The sequence below is a fragment of the Dermacentor silvarum genome, chromosome 8 (assembly GCF_013339745.2).
Source record: "Dermacentor silvarum isolate Dsil-2018 chromosome 8, BIME_Dsil_1.4, whole genome shotgun sequence".
NCBI lineage: Eukaryota > Metazoa > Arthropoda > Arachnida > Ixodida > Ixodidae > Dermacentor > Dermacentor silvarum.
Genome location: NC_051161.1, coordinates 88,071,793 through 88,091,045, shown reverse-complemented (window position 1 = coordinate 88,091,045; position 19,253 = coordinate 88,071,793). Strand labels below are relative to the sequence as shown.

Below are 19,253 nucleotides of genomic sequence, written 5' to 3'. Positions count from 1 at the left end.
GAGTGCGCTTGCAGCTAGCTGACACCGTTTAGAAATGGTTAAAAATTGAAACTAAAGTGGGGTAAAGAGGCCATGAAAATGTCCCTTTAAAAAATCGCTTGAATTTTGGCCGTTCTTCATTCAGTCTGGCCGCAATACTGTGCAGGAAAATGTGTGATATTGTGCGATATCCTGCAGAAGTGTGTGTGATGAGGGATATATCTGTAGCTGCCTTAGAACTATTAGCAAATTCGTGTTGGAAATGCCCTCGTCGATGACGCAGATAACGCCAGCGGTGACATCCTTGCCGGGCGGAACATGAGATTGGACATTTATAGAACCAACAGAAGCCATTTTCTTTAATACGGCAGAAAGAGGCAACGAACTGAACGCATTCTATAAATAAATTATGCGCTTGAAGGCGCACATTCTTTTTTTGTGAAGTTCCTTAGGTTTTTATTGCATCACGTGCTCGGTCTACGCACGCAGCGATCCACTGGAAACTGGCGTATAACAGCTCCGCTGTACAAACACGGCCATATGTCTTCGATCGCTATGTGTAAGGGCTGAAAGGGCGTTGCGCGGCTTTTGCTGGGAGAACCACGAGTGAGTGGGAAGTTGTATCGTGGAGCGTGTGGCTGGGTCAAGGTACTGTACATGAGGATTAGTAGGGTAGGTTAATACGCCATGCATACGTCGCCCGTCTACCCCTACAAAACCGAGTGCCTATAAAGATCATCTATTAGATGCTTCACACTGATAGGTCGTAAATAAACATTGTATTGAACCGCCACAAGACATTCCGTTTGATTTTCAAGGTAATGCATTGGACCCTCTAAATAATTGTGCTTGTTTGCTCTGGCGTTCATGTCAAGTTCGCGCTGCCTTTGACCATGGGACCTCCACAGAACCTTCGACGTGACTTTGCGTTAACGTCAATGAAAGATACAGGCGTAAACATCGATTTCAACACTATTTATAGCCTAAACAAAGCCTGGATTGACTTAGGTTCCAGTTGTGACGAGTGCATCAGCATGGTCGGTTTTAAAATGTTCCTCCTATTTGCAATGCTCGAAAAGCAAAACGATAGCAAACATAAGGGGTAAATTGAGGCTAATCCTTACCATACAACAAATTTGTTATCACAATAATATCTAAAAACAAAATAAGAACCCATAAGGTTTTCCGAAGGCCAAGAGACGAAGTTCAGGTAAGTCCATGCATTACCCATAATTCTACTTGTGGGAGAAGCGGTGTACAAGCGGCGTGCAGAGATATTAGTGACACATTTTCATCTAGTGATTCATCTAGTATTAACGTAAGGAGGAAGTAAGGGCTGTTATTTCGGATGCCTGTTCAAGCTCACTGGCCAATGTAAACGGATGAACAAGACATACCTGTATGGACTCACACCCGTAGCCTCATAACTATTAGCATCAAAATTGACCTTTCTTGCATGACAACGCATCGGTTAGTATCTGTCAACACGACGGAAAATGTCAGCGCTTTGAAGGAAATGAGAACGGACCACTTGTGATTTTTTTCCGGAAACCTGCTCAAGTCAACAACATCTGCAAAACTATCAGGGTCTCCAAAGAAAGAACACTGCATTCAAAACCTCAGCTGCAAACAGCAAAGCCTGTTCAAACCATCGTGCATAATTGCAGAGGATTATACTCTGCGACACCATTTGATATTCGCAGTTTGGAACAGAGGTTTCAGGAAAATCATAGTCTATCGCGGAAGGTCACAGACGATGTTTCCGTCGTATTCAAAGAGCTTAGGCAGTCAAAAACATGTGTTTGATGGTCGCAAGAACATGCACACACGAGATTTCCTTCCCTTATGCAAAGAAAAAGCCAAGGTAAAGGAGACGCTTCCCGGCGAGGACAAGGACTATGTGTTCCGGTGGCCGTCCAGCGAGTCAGCCAAGTTGTTCAGCTACGACTAGCCAAGGTCTCTTTAGAATTGAACTCGTAATTTCTCCCACTTTTAATTGCTCATCGTTAATGGTTCAATGTTTATTCAGCCGTCGCATTCCGCCTCTGTGAAATGAAAACTGGACTATCCGATCTGTTTGCTCAAGCCCTCATCAGATGCACGGCGTTCCGTAAAGCTGTAGCGTCCCCGCCCACAACTTATTGAGAAGCTTTCGAAATGTCTCAAACCGCAGCAAGCACTGTGTTCTTAAGCAATCACTTAGAGGGCGCAGCTGAGGTACCAGTGATACACCCAAGGAGTTGTCCCTCCACGACGCCTGTTTCGGCATAATGCTCCAGTGGCCCAAATGTTAGAGTGAGCGTCTGCAGCGCTGTTACTGATCGCACCATCGCTGATCCCACCATCCCCGTATCGCTGCGCACTGCCTTAAGTAATGCACCAAGGATTTAATGAAACCAGGAATATAACAGCTGGAAACAGTTTGAATCGGATCATGCGAGTACATAAGGCTTGGGATAAAAAGAGAATGAAAAGTTTGATAAAACAACGTTTTACAGCCCCACCGACGAACTTAATTGAGTGAAAGATAAATTATTTCTACCCTCATGTGACTCGGACCGGTGTATCTCTGATGTCTTACCGTTACGCAAGCAATTGAAAATTTTCTGGGTGCAGTGCGCCAGTGCAGGCGTACTGTGATTTGTTTACGAAGGCTACACTGACCAATTCGCTCTATTTAGTTGTGCATTTGGGATCTTTATATTGAGAACCACACTATGCCCCTCGATTGCGCCAACTACAAGCAGTAAATACATATTTGGTACATGCAACCACGAAGAATCGCCGACCTATTGAATGATACCGCATAAAATCCAGGCGTTAGACAGTTGTGTTGCAGTAAGCAGTTAATTTTTTTGCCTTTTAAATATCTGTCACATAACAAAGGCTTAAATCACACGTTTCTGTCAGTCATTTTCAGCAAGAACCATTCGTTATACGAAAAAGCACTGATTGTCTATTATTTACACCAGAACGAACAGGTGAATATAGAAATTCTATCTGGGTTAATAATTGTTTAATAACCTTCTTGGCGAAATTAGGCGCCAGTAGCGCTCTGGAAAACTTCTTTGACTTTTCAAGAGGCCGTTTTGTTCCCTGACAACGTGCACTGTTCGTACTTAATTCGTTGGCCACCCGGCTTCGCGCGGTCTACATTACAATCATGTATTTCTATCTGCATAGGCCACAACAATGACTCGCAACATTTTTAAAATACTGAAATGCCTAAGCACGGCTATCAGAAAAATTATTTTATCGCTTACAAAGAGTAATAGAAGAAAACAATGAGTTGGTATTCCAGCTGGAAACGTTGCGTTCATCAAATTCTCTACTCCAAACTACAAATTCGGGCTATCGACTCTCGGAAAGACATCTCTCACAATGTAAATGTGTCATCTACTTTTGTGCAGAAAAGGCAGGCCATTCTTGTGCATGCTGGGTTATATATATATTGTGTTAACAAATACTTGCTACAAGATATTTTCAGTGGGAGGTTATGTTGGCAATCCTTCGTAAGTATGCAGCAGAAGGTAAGGTCCTAAAACCCTATCCGTGGTATTCTTGTTCGCTCTTTGAACAAGGTATAAGAATGAGTTAGCTGGAAATTCATAACAAAAGCGATTAAAGTGCAGAAGCAGACAAGGGACAAATAGCGGGGATGGACAAAATCACTGTTTTTGAACGTATGGTCACCAATTGCAATACACGTGGGCAACGAAGGAGCAGTGACGAAAATAGTCACAAAAGCAAAACAAAAAGAACCTGAATACCTACAACAGAACATTACATGCCGCACTATGCCAAGCAATGACGCTGTAGCACTGTTTGTTCATGTTTCGCGCTTTTTTTCTTTTTTCTTTCTTTGTGAATTCATAAGTACACTTTTAAAAAGGCTTGTTGCTGTTCATGGGTACTTCAAAAATAAATTGAATTGACTTGAATTAAATTGAATGACAGTTCCTTTCGGATAGGACAAGTGAAAGTTCAATAACGCTGCCATCTCTGGCTACGGCTGCTTCTTCTATAAACAATTTCATGCAATCCTTGAGATCTTTGGCGATAAGCCTGTTGTATTGCGCTTATTAACATTGTCTTCAACCTCATCTCTAATGCCATAAGGGCCCAGAGGGAAACTAACTGAATTAACAATTCAAACTCTCGTATCTTCAAACTGTGGCACGCAACCACGTTGAGCGCAATACTTGGCAACAACTTTTAAATATTTTAAACCACAGGAACAAGGAGTGTTACTGCGTTTCCGCCCCACAATTCTCTAGAGTATTATACTGTCTAGATGACAAAAAAAAAACGAATTTGTTTCGGCACATAGTCAGGAAGGCCTCTTGGAAGCGAAAGCTTCTTTGCGGTGCACACAACCGGGTCTTTGTCCACTACGGTATTGTATGCATTGTGGCCTTCGAAATATGAACACAGATGCAGCCATTCTGAGAGGTTATGAGGACATAATGCCCCGCACGATCATCGAGCGCAAGTTCTGGTTGGCGTGTCCAGCCCCCCGCTGCACATTGCTGCATAAGCATGAGTTCGAATCCCATTGGCGCTGGTGGGCAAATTTGCTTTTCTTCGCCCTATGACGAGAGTGACGCGGACAATCGAGGAGCTGGCCGAACGGCTACAGCAACAATAACTGCGACAGCCGTCGTAATTGGTACAGTTACTTCAGTTCATGCTACATTTGCAACTTCTCTTGCAGAAAAGCTCTGAGCTCTGGACTACGCAGGGAAAGAGAACTATGGGTAGACCAGGCGCATATAGATTGGTCAGCGAAGAATGCGCCAGATACGTACGTGGTGTTCAATATAAATTTAACCCTGGTAGGCCACAACCCAAAAGTGGCCATAACTTCAGCAGAGCTAAATTTATTCCAAAGATGAAAAACTGACATAAAAGCTGAAAAGATGGCAAATTGAAATCACTCAAAGAAGCCACCCTCAGCGTCCACAGCTGCCTTGAGGCGACTCCCAAATCTGGCACATGCGACCTACAAGGTGTCGGGACAGATACCCGCCAAAGCCGCTCGAATCTTCTCGATCGGCTGGATCTTCGTGTTAGTGGCGTTGCGGTTGGTTACTTGCTCAAGATGAGGTGGCGTGGAGCAGAGGTAGAACACCCGGCTTCTAATCTGAAGGTCGTAAGTTCAAATCCTACTCCAGTCCACCACATTTTCAGGCATGCAGTGGCGCCTGACACCAGCAAATATATATATATATATATATATATATATATATATATATTACCGAGAGCTAGTGCGGCTATACTAATCTAGGTGCAACCAAATTAGGAAGGACCACTAAGCTTCAACAAAGTCACTCCCTCACCAGAACAGGAATTGGCCTCCCTGGTGCAGTATTCGGCCACTACCTCCCTCATGACTTCTACAATTCACCCATGGCCCTCAGTCCCCAGCGGCTGCGGAGCACCTGACCAAGGCGGCGGTCAGACCTGCGACGCGGTAGAGGGTGCTAAAAATTTCTGGGTCCGGACAGGCTGCCACTGGAAACTGAACCTGGCAACGTTCAACACGCGCACGCTATCGAGTAAGGCTATAGCTTAGCAGGGCTATTTCAAGAATTATCAGGTATTGCCTGGGCCATTATTTGCCTTAGTGAGGTATGACGAACTGGTGAGGCTTATACAGTGCTGACTAACGGCCACGTCCTCTGCCACAGAGGTCTTCCAGATAAGAGACAATTCGGAGTAGGACTTCTAGTCCATAAGGACATTGCATGCAACATTGATGAATTTTACAGCATTAATGAGAGGGTAGCAGTGGTCATAATAAAGCTGAATAGGAGGCATAGAATTATAGAAGGAAGGTAGTGCAAGCCTACGCCCCAACCTCCAGTCACGATGATGAAGAAATAGAACAGCTTTATGAAGATGTTGAATTAGCAATGAGAGAGGTGCAAACTCAGTATACTGTAATCATGGGCGACTTCAATGCAAAAGTGGGGGGAAAGCAGGCTGGTGAGCAAGCAATTGGCAACTACAGCATCGATTCTAGGAACACTAGAAGAGAGATGTTGGTAGAATTCGCGGAAAGGAATAGGCTCCGAATAATGAATACCTTCCTCAGGAAGCGCAGCAACAGGAAGAGGACCAAGAAAAGCCCTAATGGAGAAACAAGGATTGAAATAGATTTCATACTCTCTGCCGATCCAAGCATAATGCAGAATGTAGAAGTGTTAGGTAAGGTAAAGTGCAGTGACCATAGGTTAGTGAGGTCTATGATTTCTCTCAATTTGAAGAGAGGAACGTTGGTTCCTCTCCGTTGGTTCCGTTGCTCACGTTGGTTTCGACGGGAATTCAGGGCGCAGGCTCCTTTCCCAAGCGTATCACCCCTGAAGGAAGCCGAACGCCAGGCCGGGGTACGCTTGTACCCTTTTGAACCAGTGGGTGCCCGGCGGCGGTGAGAATCGAACCCACAACCCAATTTTAAGAGAGAAATTAGTCAAGAGATAACAGGTCAACCTAGACGCAGTAAGGGTAAAAGCAGACCAATTCAGGCTGGTGGTGCTCGCAAACAAATATGCAGCGTTAGAACATGAAGATGAAGAGAACATAGAGGTAAGAAATGAAACCGTAACTAGGTTGATCTCAGAAGCAGCAATTGAAGTTGAAGGTAAGGCACCAAGGCAACCAGTAGGTAAGCTCTCCCAAGTAACAAAGGACCTAATAGAACGGCAATACATGAAAGTATCAAACTCGAGAGATCAGATAGAATTCGCTGAATTGTCGAAAACTGATCAACAAGAAGAAAGTAAGGGATATCCGAAATTATAACTGTGGAAAAGATTGAGGAAGCAGTAAATATGGACGCAGCATGAAATCAGTGAGAAGAAAACTTGGCATATGACAAGGCAAAATGTATGCACTGAAAGCTAAGCAAGGTAATATCATCAGCAATTTCGATGACATAGTAAAAGCAGCGAAATAATTATATCCTGACCTGTACAGTTCCCAGAGCAGCCAAGCTATGTTCATCCGAAGTAGTGATGAACAGGATACAGAGGCTCCTTCTATAACTAGCGATGAAGTTAGAAGGGCCTTGAAGGACATGACCAGAGGAAAAGCGGCAGGAGAAGATGGAGTCGATTTAATCAAAGATGGAGGAGACATCATGCTTGAAAAGTTGCCGCATTTTAAACGCAATGACTCGTGATTTCAAGTGTACCAAATAACTGGAAGAACGCCAACATTATACTCATCCATAAGAAAGGAGACGTTAAAGAATTGAAGAATTACAGACCCATTAGCTTGCTTTCAGTATTGTATGAAATATTCAGCAAGATAATTTCCAATAGAATCAGGGCAATACTTGGCTTCAGCCAACCAAGAGAACAGGTTGGCTTCAGGAAGGGATATTCTACGATGGATCATATCCATGATCATCAATCAGGTGATAGAGAAATCTTCGGAGTACAATCAACCTCTCTATATGGCTTTCGTAGATTATGCAAAAGCATTTGATTCAGTAGAGATACCAGCAGTCATAGAGGCATTGCGTAATCAAGGAGTACAGGAGGCATATGTGAATATCTTGGCAAATATCTACAAGGACTGCACAGCAACCTTGGTTCTCCACAAGAAAAGTAGAAAGATACCTATCAAGAAAGGGGTCAGGCAAGGAGATGCACAATCTCTCCTAATGCTATTCACTGCATGCTTACAAGAAGTATTCAAGCTCTTAGACTGAGAAGGCTTAGGAGTGAGGATCAACGGCAAACATCTCAGCAGCCTTCGGTTTGTAGATGACATTGTCCTATTCAGCAAGACTGGGGACGAATTACAGCAAATTATTGAGGACCTTAACCGAGAAAGTTTAAGAGTCGGGTTGAAGATTAATATGCAGAAGACAAACATAATGTTGAATAGGCTGGCAAGGGAACAAGAATTCAGGATCGCCAGTCAGCCTCTAGAGTCTGTAAAGGAGTATGTTTATCTAGGTCAATTACTCACAGGGGACCCTGATCATGAGAAAGAAATTTACGGAATAATAAAATTGGGTTGGAGTGCATACTGCAGACATCGCAAAATCCTGACTGGGAGCTTACCGCTGTCGTTGAAAAGAAAAGTGTACAATCATTGCATTCTACCGGTGCTAACATTAGTGGGCAGAAACTTGGAGGTTAACAAAGAAGCTCGAGAACAAGTTAAGAACCGCACAAAGAGCGATGGAACGAAAAATGTTAGGCCTAATGTTAAGAGACAGGAAGAGAGCGGTGTGGATCAGAGAACAAACGGGAATAGCCGATATTCTAGTTGACATTAAGCGGGAAAAATGGAGCTGGGCAGGACGTGTAATGCGTAGGGCGGATAACCGGTGGACCATTAGAGTTACAGAATGGACACCAAGAGAAGGGAAGTGCCGTCGAGGACGGCAGAAAACTAGGTGGGGTGATGAAGTTAGGAAATTTGGAGGCGCAAGTTGGAATCAGCTAGCGCAAGACGGGGGACACATAATTGGAGATCACAGGAGAGGCCTTCGCACTGCAGTTGACATAAATATAGGCTAATAAATGTTGATGATGACTTGCTCAATCAAGCCCCACACATAATCATTCATAGGATTACAATCAGGGTAGTTAGAGCTAGTGTTAGAGGGTAGTTAGGCCGTATTTTTGTGGAGGCAAAATGCAACACTGCTCAAGGCCAGGATAATCCCAGGCGTACAATGCTGCAATGTAGGAGCGAAAGTGTACAGGAATCTGATCCGCGACCTTGTGCTGAGCAGCGCAGTCCCATAGCCACTAAGCCACCACGGCGGGTGACGGTGAAGTAATGGACCAATCGTAGCTCGATTTAGGCTCTGGACAGCGGCGCTCAGGTGGAGAAATTGCCGCAGTGACTACCAGGTTGCAATACCTCCTATAATAAACATAACCACCGCCGCCATGGCTACTAAATATTGATGCGAAATCACAAATGACCGTACGCAGCTGTATACAGATAGAGTGTGTAAAGGAGAAAATCTTAAGTCAGGAAAAAAATTTGCGTAGCTTGCACTGAACGCGCAATGCTAAAGAGACAGCGGAGCTGATGGGCACCTAGCTAGTCCTGGCTTTGGGCTAAGCTAAGCACTACCAAGTCATCCCCAGAATTTTGCCAGAATTTATTGATTATTGATCGATTATGGATTAGCTATTGATTGGCTTATCAATTGGCTATCGCAAGGTATTGGCTACTTATTTGGGCTAGGCTTAGCACTACCAAGTCATCCCCAGCATTTTCCTGAATTTATTGATTATTGATCTATTATCGATTAGCTATTGATTGGCTATCGATGATGGACTAAGCTTATTAGTCCCAACCATGCTTAGCTATACTTAGACAGGCTCAGCTTCGCTAGTTCACAGGGGTATGTGCTATTGCGCTTGGACCCTTTCTGCACTAACGCCAGGATCGGTCCACAATTTCTGTTCGCACGTTACGGACGAACGCTCAGCTTAAACAGCTCCGCTGCGTAAAAGTAACTATGATTATACGCCGCTTGCTACCTTAAAGCGGGGAACGAGTAGGAACTGACATAAGATGAAAGGAAGTGAAAGGCGACCGAATATGATTTCATTTCTCGGGTATTACGTGTCAAAACCACGATCTGATTATGAGGCACGCCGTAGTGGGGGACTCCGGATTAATTTTGACCCCCTGCAGATCTTTAACATACCCCCAATGCACGGGACACGGGCGTTCTTGCATTTCGCCCCCATCGAAATGCGGCCGCCGCGGCCGGGATTTGATCTCGCGACCTCATGCTCAGCAGCGCAACACATAGCCGCTCAGCCACCACGGTGTGTGAGAAAGCGACAGAGCGCGAATGTGCTAGCGATATACGTTGCTCAACTAAAACTAGTTAACCAATTGTCTCTCGGACTTGTGTACTGGGCCCACCTATATAGGACAGGAAATGCGTTTCATTATAAGGACCACTCACATGCTATTTCGAATTCCAGCGTAAAATGTTCGCTTCATTTAGTATTCACAATAAAACACGCCTTTTATTCCGCTCACACGTTTTGTAACAGTCAGCTTTTGTATGCCTAAAATGCACCCCCCCCCCCCCCCCTCCTTTGTATGGGACCAATAAACCTACATTGTCATGAAAGAGTTCAAAAGGCACAGCTGTGCCGTTGGCCAACGCACAATTGCGTCCTACGGGTTTTAGCGTCCGCGCCGCGCGGCCACATGTGTTTATATCTTGTCCGCGACGCAGCAGTCTACGACGGGCGGCGCCCAGCACGGACGTTACAGAAATCAGTAATCTTTGAGTGATTCGGATGCGCCGCATCTGCGATACTGCGAGCAACGACTGAACATGCTAGCGCTACTCGCCCTGGCGATGGTGCACGCAGCCACGGCGTTGGTCGCGGAACCGCGGCCACGCAAGGTCGATTGCGACAAGCGCGAGGCCGGCAACAAGTCCGTGTACGACTTCAGTATCTCCGAGCTCGCTGGGGGACGCGAATTGAGCCTGGCTCAGTACCGAGGCCACGTCCTGCTGCTGGTGAACGTGGCCACCTACTGAAGGCTAACCTACACCTACACGGAACTGAATGCACTGCAGAAGAATTTCGGGGCCATGAATTTCACCGTGATTGGCTTTCCCTGCAACCAGTTTGGCAAGGTGAGTGGGGATGAGCAGCGCGCTGTCTTCACCTGTAAACGACGAGGGTAATCACAGGCTTGCAATTCTGCAACGTAGAGGCGAGGGTACACAGTGTCATAGAAGTTGTCGATTGAGTTGGTTCGGACAAAGCGCGACTCTACGTTGCATTGTGCACGCGTTGGTCTCTCGTGGAGCGTGATACGTATTAGCGCGGTAGGAGTATTGCATTCGCAATACACGCTGAATGTCTAAAAAGGTATGGACATCCGTCTTATGCCTGTAGGCCGAACATAGTAATTGTGCATGTACATAATTACCGTTTTGAGGAACCCATTTCGCCATTTCGTCTCTGTGGTTATTCCTGGAAAAGCCAACACGACTGGTTGCCCCACGGAATACATAATGTCCACGAGGTGTTGGGCTGTACACACGTGTTTCGCGACTGAAACATTGATTGTTTTTCCGCGAGGCTGTGTATGAATGTTGCACAGAAGCCCTAGCGGATGACTATGAGTTTGACTCCAAGCAGAGCATCCACTTTCCAGCCATGTCCTTTCTGCAGCCATGAACTTTGTTGTTTCCAGTACAGCCCACAGTTCTGCTGTAAAGCTCGTGGTGTCGATCGAGAAGGCTGCGCAGACGTTATCCACTTAAGGCAGGAACACCAACGCCGCACGGCTGCGCTATCTTAAATAAGCAGGCCCATCTGCGAAAATCTGTTTTCTGCCGACATGATTAAATAGTCATAATAACTTAAACATCCTTCAACGCTCACCAAAGATTGCACTCTCCACACCTGCGATGCCCATACTATATGTTTTGTTTATCTTTTGCTTCTTTTAGTTCCAATTGCTTTTTTTTTACAAAGCACCTGTGATAGAGAGCAATATTCCGTCATTTCAAACATACTTATGGAAGAAGTGGACATTTCTGATTAAGAAATCGGAATGTCCTGGTAGCTAACTAAGAAGATTTACTAATACAATTTTTTCATTATTCACTTTGATGCACGTGTTGCAATAGCGAGATTGAAGCTGAGCAGTAGTGACGTCTCATCAGCTTAGCGGAAAAGCTAAACTAGCGCAGCTTTCGAGAAACCAGGCCCTAAAGTATGCTACAAAATACATTAGCGTTCCCGCTAGCCGTTACCCCAAAGCTTGCATGAAGCAGTGCTGGCTGAACCTAACTGTAACGCCAATGCCTTTCTTCGGTAGATTTCGAGGAGAGCACTTTCAAGATAAAGTGATTCTTGCAATGCAGACAAGACTTTAGTGCTGCTTGGCAACAATTTAGCACTACGAACATCTGTCCTAAAGTAAATACTTAAATTATTAACTGGTGAATGTTTCTACTTCGCCACCTGAAAATTGCGATTTCTTGCGCAAGTGACTCGCTTGCTCAGATAATTCACTTGAACCAGCTGAATTTCGCTATGCTCCATGAGATATGCTCCATGAGATACATATCTTCCTTATAATATACAGATTGGTTCCTTTGTACTTCTGTATTGTATAATCATGTGCCTTGATTGCCAAGCCCGGGGGTACAGACCCTGTCAAGCCTGATTAATGGCTTTTTGTCTGTACCCACCAAGTGTCATTGATTTTCATTGATGCTGAAATAAAATGATTGATTGATTGATTGATTGATTGATATGAAAGAAATTCTCGTTCGAGCTAAAAAAAACACGGTCTATTGATTTCCTCAGAAATGTTCTTGTTACCATAACGCAGGAAGAGCCGGGAAATAATTCGGAAATTCTGAACGGCATCCGTTACGTGCGGCCGGGTAATAACTTTACGCCCAATTTTCCTCTGGTGGAGAAGGTGGCAGTGAACGGTATCACAGAGCATCCGCTGTTCACTTTCCTGAAGGCAAGTATAGGCCACGTATTCGGGTCAAAAATGGTTCCACTCAACTAACAATAGATATGGCGTCTTATTTGACTTTGATCATTTATTTATTTATTTATTTATTTATTTATTTATTTATTTATTTATTTAAACATCTACAGCATCTTTAGGACAATATTTCAGGAATGGTGGAAAGGGGCGGGGGGGGGGGTTAACACATTTCTATAAACATATAAGCAATGCATACAATGACAAGCGCTTCGATAACTTTACTGCTCAGCGACAACTCAGAAAAGCAGGGAATTCACCCCCCCCCCCCAAAAAAAAAAAACATCTAGAGAGTGTCAATTAACCATAAATTACAGACACATTCGAAAGATCATCCTTTATATATAGGAGGAAGTTTTGCAGAGTCAGTAGAAAAAGAGGAGAAAGACATGAAAACCACATCGTGCGGCAGGCTGTTCCAGTCGCGTATGATGCGAGGGGAAAAAATACCATGCCTGAAAAAAAAATTATTAAATTCTGGGGTTTACGTGCCGCCTGACCACCTGAGTTTCTTTAGCGTGCGCCTTAATCTAAGAGTACACAAGCGTTTTTCGCATATAACCACCATCGAAACGCGGCCGCTGCGGCCAGGATCGAACCCGCCTATATTTTCGCATATATTTGTTTTAGGCGAAAAAGAGTAGTCGGCCCCCCCTGACGGAAGTCAACATCGCTTAAACATGACGAATAAAAGAAAAAACTCAGAAGCCCTCCCCTACAGCGTGTCTCGTAGTCCCAGTGATGCTTTGGGGACGCTAAGTTTCACTAATAAACCAATTAACTACCATTTAACAAGCGATTCTGCCCTGCGGAGGAGTGCAGAACAGAAACGGTGTTAACTATAAGAGCAATATATTTCACCGCATGCTTTGAGTATTCATTTTTCAAAACTGATGTCAGGTAAAATGTTTATAGCGATTGCAATATGCCCCTGAAGTCAATAAATAAAAGGCCAATGAGTTGATTTTGTTAATTACTTATCGTACTAGCGACTATTACGCAGATGGGGTGTCATTTATTATTGTAAAGCTAGGCCTGAAAAAAATATTTTTTTCTTAGATCCATATTTAGCAGCGTGAGACATTGGCCGCAGCAACAGGCGGTATTTGGAGTACGACCTTCTTCCCTACATTCTCTCTCTCTCTCTCTCTTTCGCGCACAATTAGAGCATGATTTATGCCTAAATGTACCCTGAATAGAAATTTGTTAAGATGCTCCGTTTGCGTAATGGCTTAGTTTGCACTTGTCTTTTCTACTAGTAATAAATTACCATGGTTGAACGTCGTAAAAACAGAAAGTCTTACGAATATCATTATTTCAACAGTGATTGTGTTAGTAGTCTTTCAGTGTGTATCTCTGGAAAATAAATTGAATATGTTCACGTAGCGTTGTAATGGGCGATAAGAAAGCCTCGTCCATCGTTCTATAAAAGACCCCTCGTCGAATAAAGACTCAGTTGGCCAGTCAGCGCCATGTATATGTACATGTGTGCCCGCCTTTACACCATTGTCGATCACTGCAAGTTACTGACCATGAAGAAACTAGCCCGACAATTTATTCTTGTGTTGTGCCGTACTTCGACGATGGCCCACACAGATGTCTCATTTACGCTAACAAATTCGGCGCTTTGTTATAGCAATCTCAATGTTCAACGGCTTCGACTAAAAACCCTGAACGCAACAAAAAAAAAAGAAACAAGGAAGACCCTTGAAAATGTTCGTTCTATGTCTCTATATTTACGCAGAGTCGCTGTCCGTCACCGGTCTCTGGGTTTCAGCCGAAGGAGATGCTCTTCTACGCACCCCAGGACAGCAGTGATATTCGTTGGAACTTCGAGAAATTCCTAATCGGTCGCAACGGAACTCCACTTCGCCGATATGAGTCGGACTTCCTCCCACTCAGTATGGTCCGCGACATTGTCGAAGCAATCACGCACCAAAATGCACCACCGATGCCACGGCAATCTCACCACTAACTCACTCGTGCATACCTGAAATACTCTTGGCACAAATGTCAAGGTGTCTATAAGCACCCCAAGCGTAACGAGAAAGCAAAATAACTATAGGCAAACGTGATGAACGAGCAGTTGACATCCGGCATATTGTGGCAAGATGAGAGTACTTACGACGTACAGTAACCCACAAAATATTACGGACCATGAAATCTGAGAAAAAGCTGAATATCTCCGCAGCCCCACAACGCAGCCTGGTATTTGCATTTCGGGCCTCGAATAGAATATGCTTGCAATGTCGTATACATTTTTACTGGACACTGCTACAGGCCGCTCAGAATTGAACGTTTTCTGAGATCCCGTGGTCCGCGGTTGATTGTGCACCAGGGAACGAAAATGGTATACGAATCAAGGGTTCCTACAGAGAAACCGAACATATTCGCAGTTTAAAGCACGTACCCTGCAACTACAGAGTACTGCGCTCATAATCTCGTTCTTCTTAGATTCCAGCTATAAGCGTTTGCAAATATTTTACTTCCTAAATGGAATGGCATTCGACATAAAAACATGAAATATAAGAAACCGGCCTTTAAAGTATTTTAGCTTTTTACTGCTTAAAGTCCCATAATAAATATGTGGAATTATCTTGAAGTGAAATAGCCACTGTTATCTGGAACAGTTTTCCACATACCCGTACTTAATACCTGGAAGGTTCTTCTACACACGTGTAACTTGAACGATGTTTATGTGGGACAATGTTTCACATACTTAAACATGGTTCCAGTTACACATATCTCCAACATAGATACGTAAACGTATAGTTCACGTTACAAGTGTGTTGGGAAATGGTCTAGATGATAGGTACGAACAGGTGTGTTAAAGATTTATCCGGATAAGAGTGGATATCTCACTGGACCACAATTCCACATGTTTGTTGTTATGAGAACATAAATAGTAAGCAGTTCTTATATATGGAACACCCTTTCTTCATTTGTTGTGTTTTATGGAGACCGCCGTTCCAATTAAGTGGCGATATTTGCAGAAATGCTCCACTATCTATATGGAACCAAAGTAAAAGGAGATTAGTAGTGTATAGTGAAAACTTGTCAGAGCGAACACAGCAACGCATTCGTCTACTTTGTGCAAAGGTGCAAAGAAATTTCGTTTCCTAAGTTTTTCGGTGTGTTTGTATACTTTTTCTCAAGCTTATACGTCTAAATTCCTATCGTGTGAACGCAAGTGACTTAAGCTGTTGCATTACTAGCAGCAACTTTCTCCGAGCCTCTGCCCTTACTGTTGACGACGTAAATTGTAATCTGGAAGGAAAAAAATAATTTGGAAGGACAGCAACAGAGCTCTGCTTACTGTCCTGACTAAGTGCTCTTTGAGCGAACTGACCAACAGCACTCATCGATGGCTGCCTGAAAGCTATGATGACTAATTTTCATTGGCACAAGCTGCATCCGAGTTTAGAAGCACCAAAACTGTATGTATCTTGTGCTTCCAAGATCCATCGCGAGCGGCGGACTGTGCTGTCGGCTGTATTAATACAGTAGGCCAGGGCGAGCCGTCAGGCATAAGGTATAAATTGTTAAGTTTAAGAATAATAAGCTGTTCGGCAAGGTCCCTCTGTGTTTCGTTATGTATTCAAGTATCGGCTGCCACCCAGCATCACGTAAGTTTTCTCTCAGCACGCCATAGACATATACGAGTATAAGCAACTTGTCGTTAAAAGCTGCGGTGTACGGACTCTCGATTGGAGACCGTTAAAAATTAATGCATTGGTTTCATGTACTTACAAATTTATTCATTCATTAGGTTAGAGTAGGTTAGGTTATGTTAGGTTAGGTTAGGCTAGGTTCAAAGTCATTTCGTTCAAAATCAGCCATAATTGCACTGAGCCTCTTGTCTTCACTTCCCGAATTGTAATCTTCTCCGCCACCTTTCTCCTTCACCCAGCAGCCATGTCGTTCGGGGTGCCAGCGTGGCCCGAATGACGAGCTGCCCCGAAAGCGGCGTCGCAGGAGCAGCTCCGAAGGCAGCCGTCCGTATACAGACTCTTTGTGCATTCGGGGTCCACTGCGTCTGGCGGCGATGGCCTGCGAGTGTCCCAGTGCGACTTGGCTGCCCACGTTAAATGCAAATCATTACAGCTCACCAACTTTGTCAGCTTCCTCATTTCCGAAGAAACGAACCCTGCGGAACCTTGTCGCGCCAGAGCAGCGGGGCAGATCTACGTCCTGCTGTAGAAGCCTTGTAACAAGTTAGATATCACCGAAAAATTTCCACCCAATAATATTTATTGCCGAAATAGCAAATGAGGACGTTCATTAAGACACCCGCAAAAGACGCGAACGAAGGAGCTGCGACCCGTCTGCCTGTGCCGTCACCTACAGTCAACCACAAAATTTTACAGAACAGGAGATCTGAGAACAAGCTGAACATCTGTTCAGCCTCGCGACGCAACCTAGTATTCGTATTTACAGCCTCTACCAGTATATGTGAACAACATCGGGATGTTCGGTTTCACTGACTACTGTTACAGGCTGCTGGGAAATTGAACGTTTTCTGAGATCCCGTGGTCCGTAAACTTTTGTGGTTGACTGTACATGGCCCATGGAAAGGTTCAAACAGGCAACTGTTGAATTCAGGAGAACTAAGAATTCCTGAGCAACATGAAGCAGTGCGTCAGGGCGCAGTGATACCTTATCGCCAATAGCTTGACTATCACTCAAGTGGTCATTCCGATAGCGTGCGTTCAGCGCCGCTGCTCACAGTCGCTGTTGTTTTCTACTGGTGAGTTTGTCAGCTGGGCTATTTTTGAAAGCGTCATTCTTTCCACACAAATCACAAGAACCGACTCCTACATTTACTGAAAGCGGAATAATTTGTAGGGCGTTCTAATAAAGTAAAGCGATCTCGCCTATAAGAACTGCACTGTGCTATACCTGAAGTGAACTGCGCTGCAGTGCGTATGGTATGCTTTTCAGGGTTTCCCATATAGTGGAAACCGTTACCAGCTGCAGCCATCTATATCGGCATCAAGTTCATAAGGATTCGCGTCCCTCCCGCTCTTTGAAAGCAGCTTCTGCCTCAAAGATACCCGTATTATGCGCGTATGCATACGAATGCCAAAGATATATAGCTCACTTCAAAGTGAGCATACATTTACCGGAAATAGCGATATTTTTGCCTCGTCTTCCGATAGTACGTGGACACCCATCTATCTACATGGCTTATAATGGCTAATAAACTGTATCGTCATCACCAAAAAGGCCTTCACTACCTGCTTTTCTGACTTGAGCTTTTGTAAAAGCAGCGCGCCCATTATTCTGATGCCACAAATGTCAGCTCCGTGATAGTAGGGTGATGTATTGATACTCTCTTGTATTTACTGTCCTTTTTTGTGTGTGTGTGTCTATGACGTCGTTGTCTAACTCTGAAACCACCTAGTTAAAGTTATTTTTTTAATTTAGTGCTCCTCATTTATTTTTATTTTTTGCGGGTTGATACCTTATACCATTTCCTTTTTTTCATGACGCAGTCTGGCTACGAATTTATATGCGAGGTCCGTGCAGACATAATTAAGTGAACGATTTGTTATGATCGCACACGCCGCAGAGTTGACGGAACATAACAGTGGTCTGTGCTGTTAAACGACCACTCTTATGTGCCGTGAACGCTGCAGCGTGCGGCAACCACTGCAAAGCGTTCGCTTAATTACGTCGGCACGGAACTCGCATAGTCGTATGTTCCCCATGCGGTGCAGCTCCATGACAAGAGCCAGTACCTCAACCTCAGAAACCGTCTTTTGGGGACCTCAGTGGCCTACTGTGGTGTCGATTTGCACCTTCGGCCGAAGCGGAACCCTCAGTCTTCTCTCTCCTTCCTTTCCGTCTATTTATCCCTTAACCACCTCCTGACCGAGCGCGGTAGCAAACCCGACGCGGGGTCTGGCTGACCTCTCTATGTTTCCTTTTTCTTTTCTCTCTTTCCCAGGACGGATTGATATCTAGATAATAGACAGTTTTCGAATAGGATCCCCAAAGAATTTGCGGCCTCAAAGAAATAGCGTCAGTGCCAGTGCGCATGCGCGAGACGCAAATAGATTTAAGCGTTTGCGTCGACGACGCTATATCACGGAAATGGCGCTCCGATACTATATAACTAGATGCAAAAGTTTTGCGTCAGCGAACATGGCAGCATCCATAGAAGCCATGGCGCTCGCCTTGCACTACATTCGAACCCAGTCCTCGTTAACCTGCAGCCATCGAAAGCAATTAATGATGCCGTAGGCTCTCGCTTTCATTCGGTTCATGTAAGATCAAGGGTTAAGCGAGATATCATTATTTCTGAGATCAGTAGCTGAACTCGAAGGCTGCCAGGCCTAAAACAAATGAATCTCGTTGCTAGGGAAAGGCGCATCTCGTTGCTAGGTTGGCCAGACGACTCCGTGTTAGAACGAAGCGAATCCGGTACTGTACACTGTGAGTTATAAACAGTGTATATTAGTACCCAGACTTATTATTGATGCAACATGTATCCAAAGAGCAATTATATTGCTGTGCTTTAGAATATCTTGTGTTGAAGCTTCTTTTTTCACTCATCGAAGCGCTGCAAGTGCACGACGCACCTCACGGATTCATCCAGTGAGACCCGTAGATAACGAAAACCTACCAGAAGCACTTGAATTTAAATTGGATGGAACTATCAACCGGTCAACAGTCGAGCAAGTGTCTTTTAGAGTATTGGTGGGAAAAAAAGCAGTGAAGAGATTGATACGACCGGATCCGCT

At 44.4% G+C, this 19,253-nt stretch overlaps 2 protein-coding genes across 2 annotated transcripts in view; one reads left to right on the top strand and one right to left on the bottom strand.

Moving 5' to 3' along the window:
* LOC119461540 (chromatin modification-related protein MEAF6-like) overlaps nt 1–19,253 on the bottom strand; it is a 153,242-nt gene that overhangs the window by 55,928 nt on the left and 78,061 nt on the right. The gene's annotated exons all lie outside the window — the stretch shown is intronic.
* On the top strand, nt 10,240–17,738 carry LOC119461541 (glutathione peroxidase-like). The gene is made up of 3 exons (XM_037722885.2): nt 10,240–10,624; nt 12,340–12,480; nt 14,252–17,738. Exons 1-3 carry the CDS (start codon nt 10,316–10,318, stop codon nt 14,480–14,482), a joined length of 681 nt encoding a protein of 226 aa, XP_037578813.1. The 5' UTR covers nt 10,240–10,315; the 3' UTR covers nt 14,483–17,738.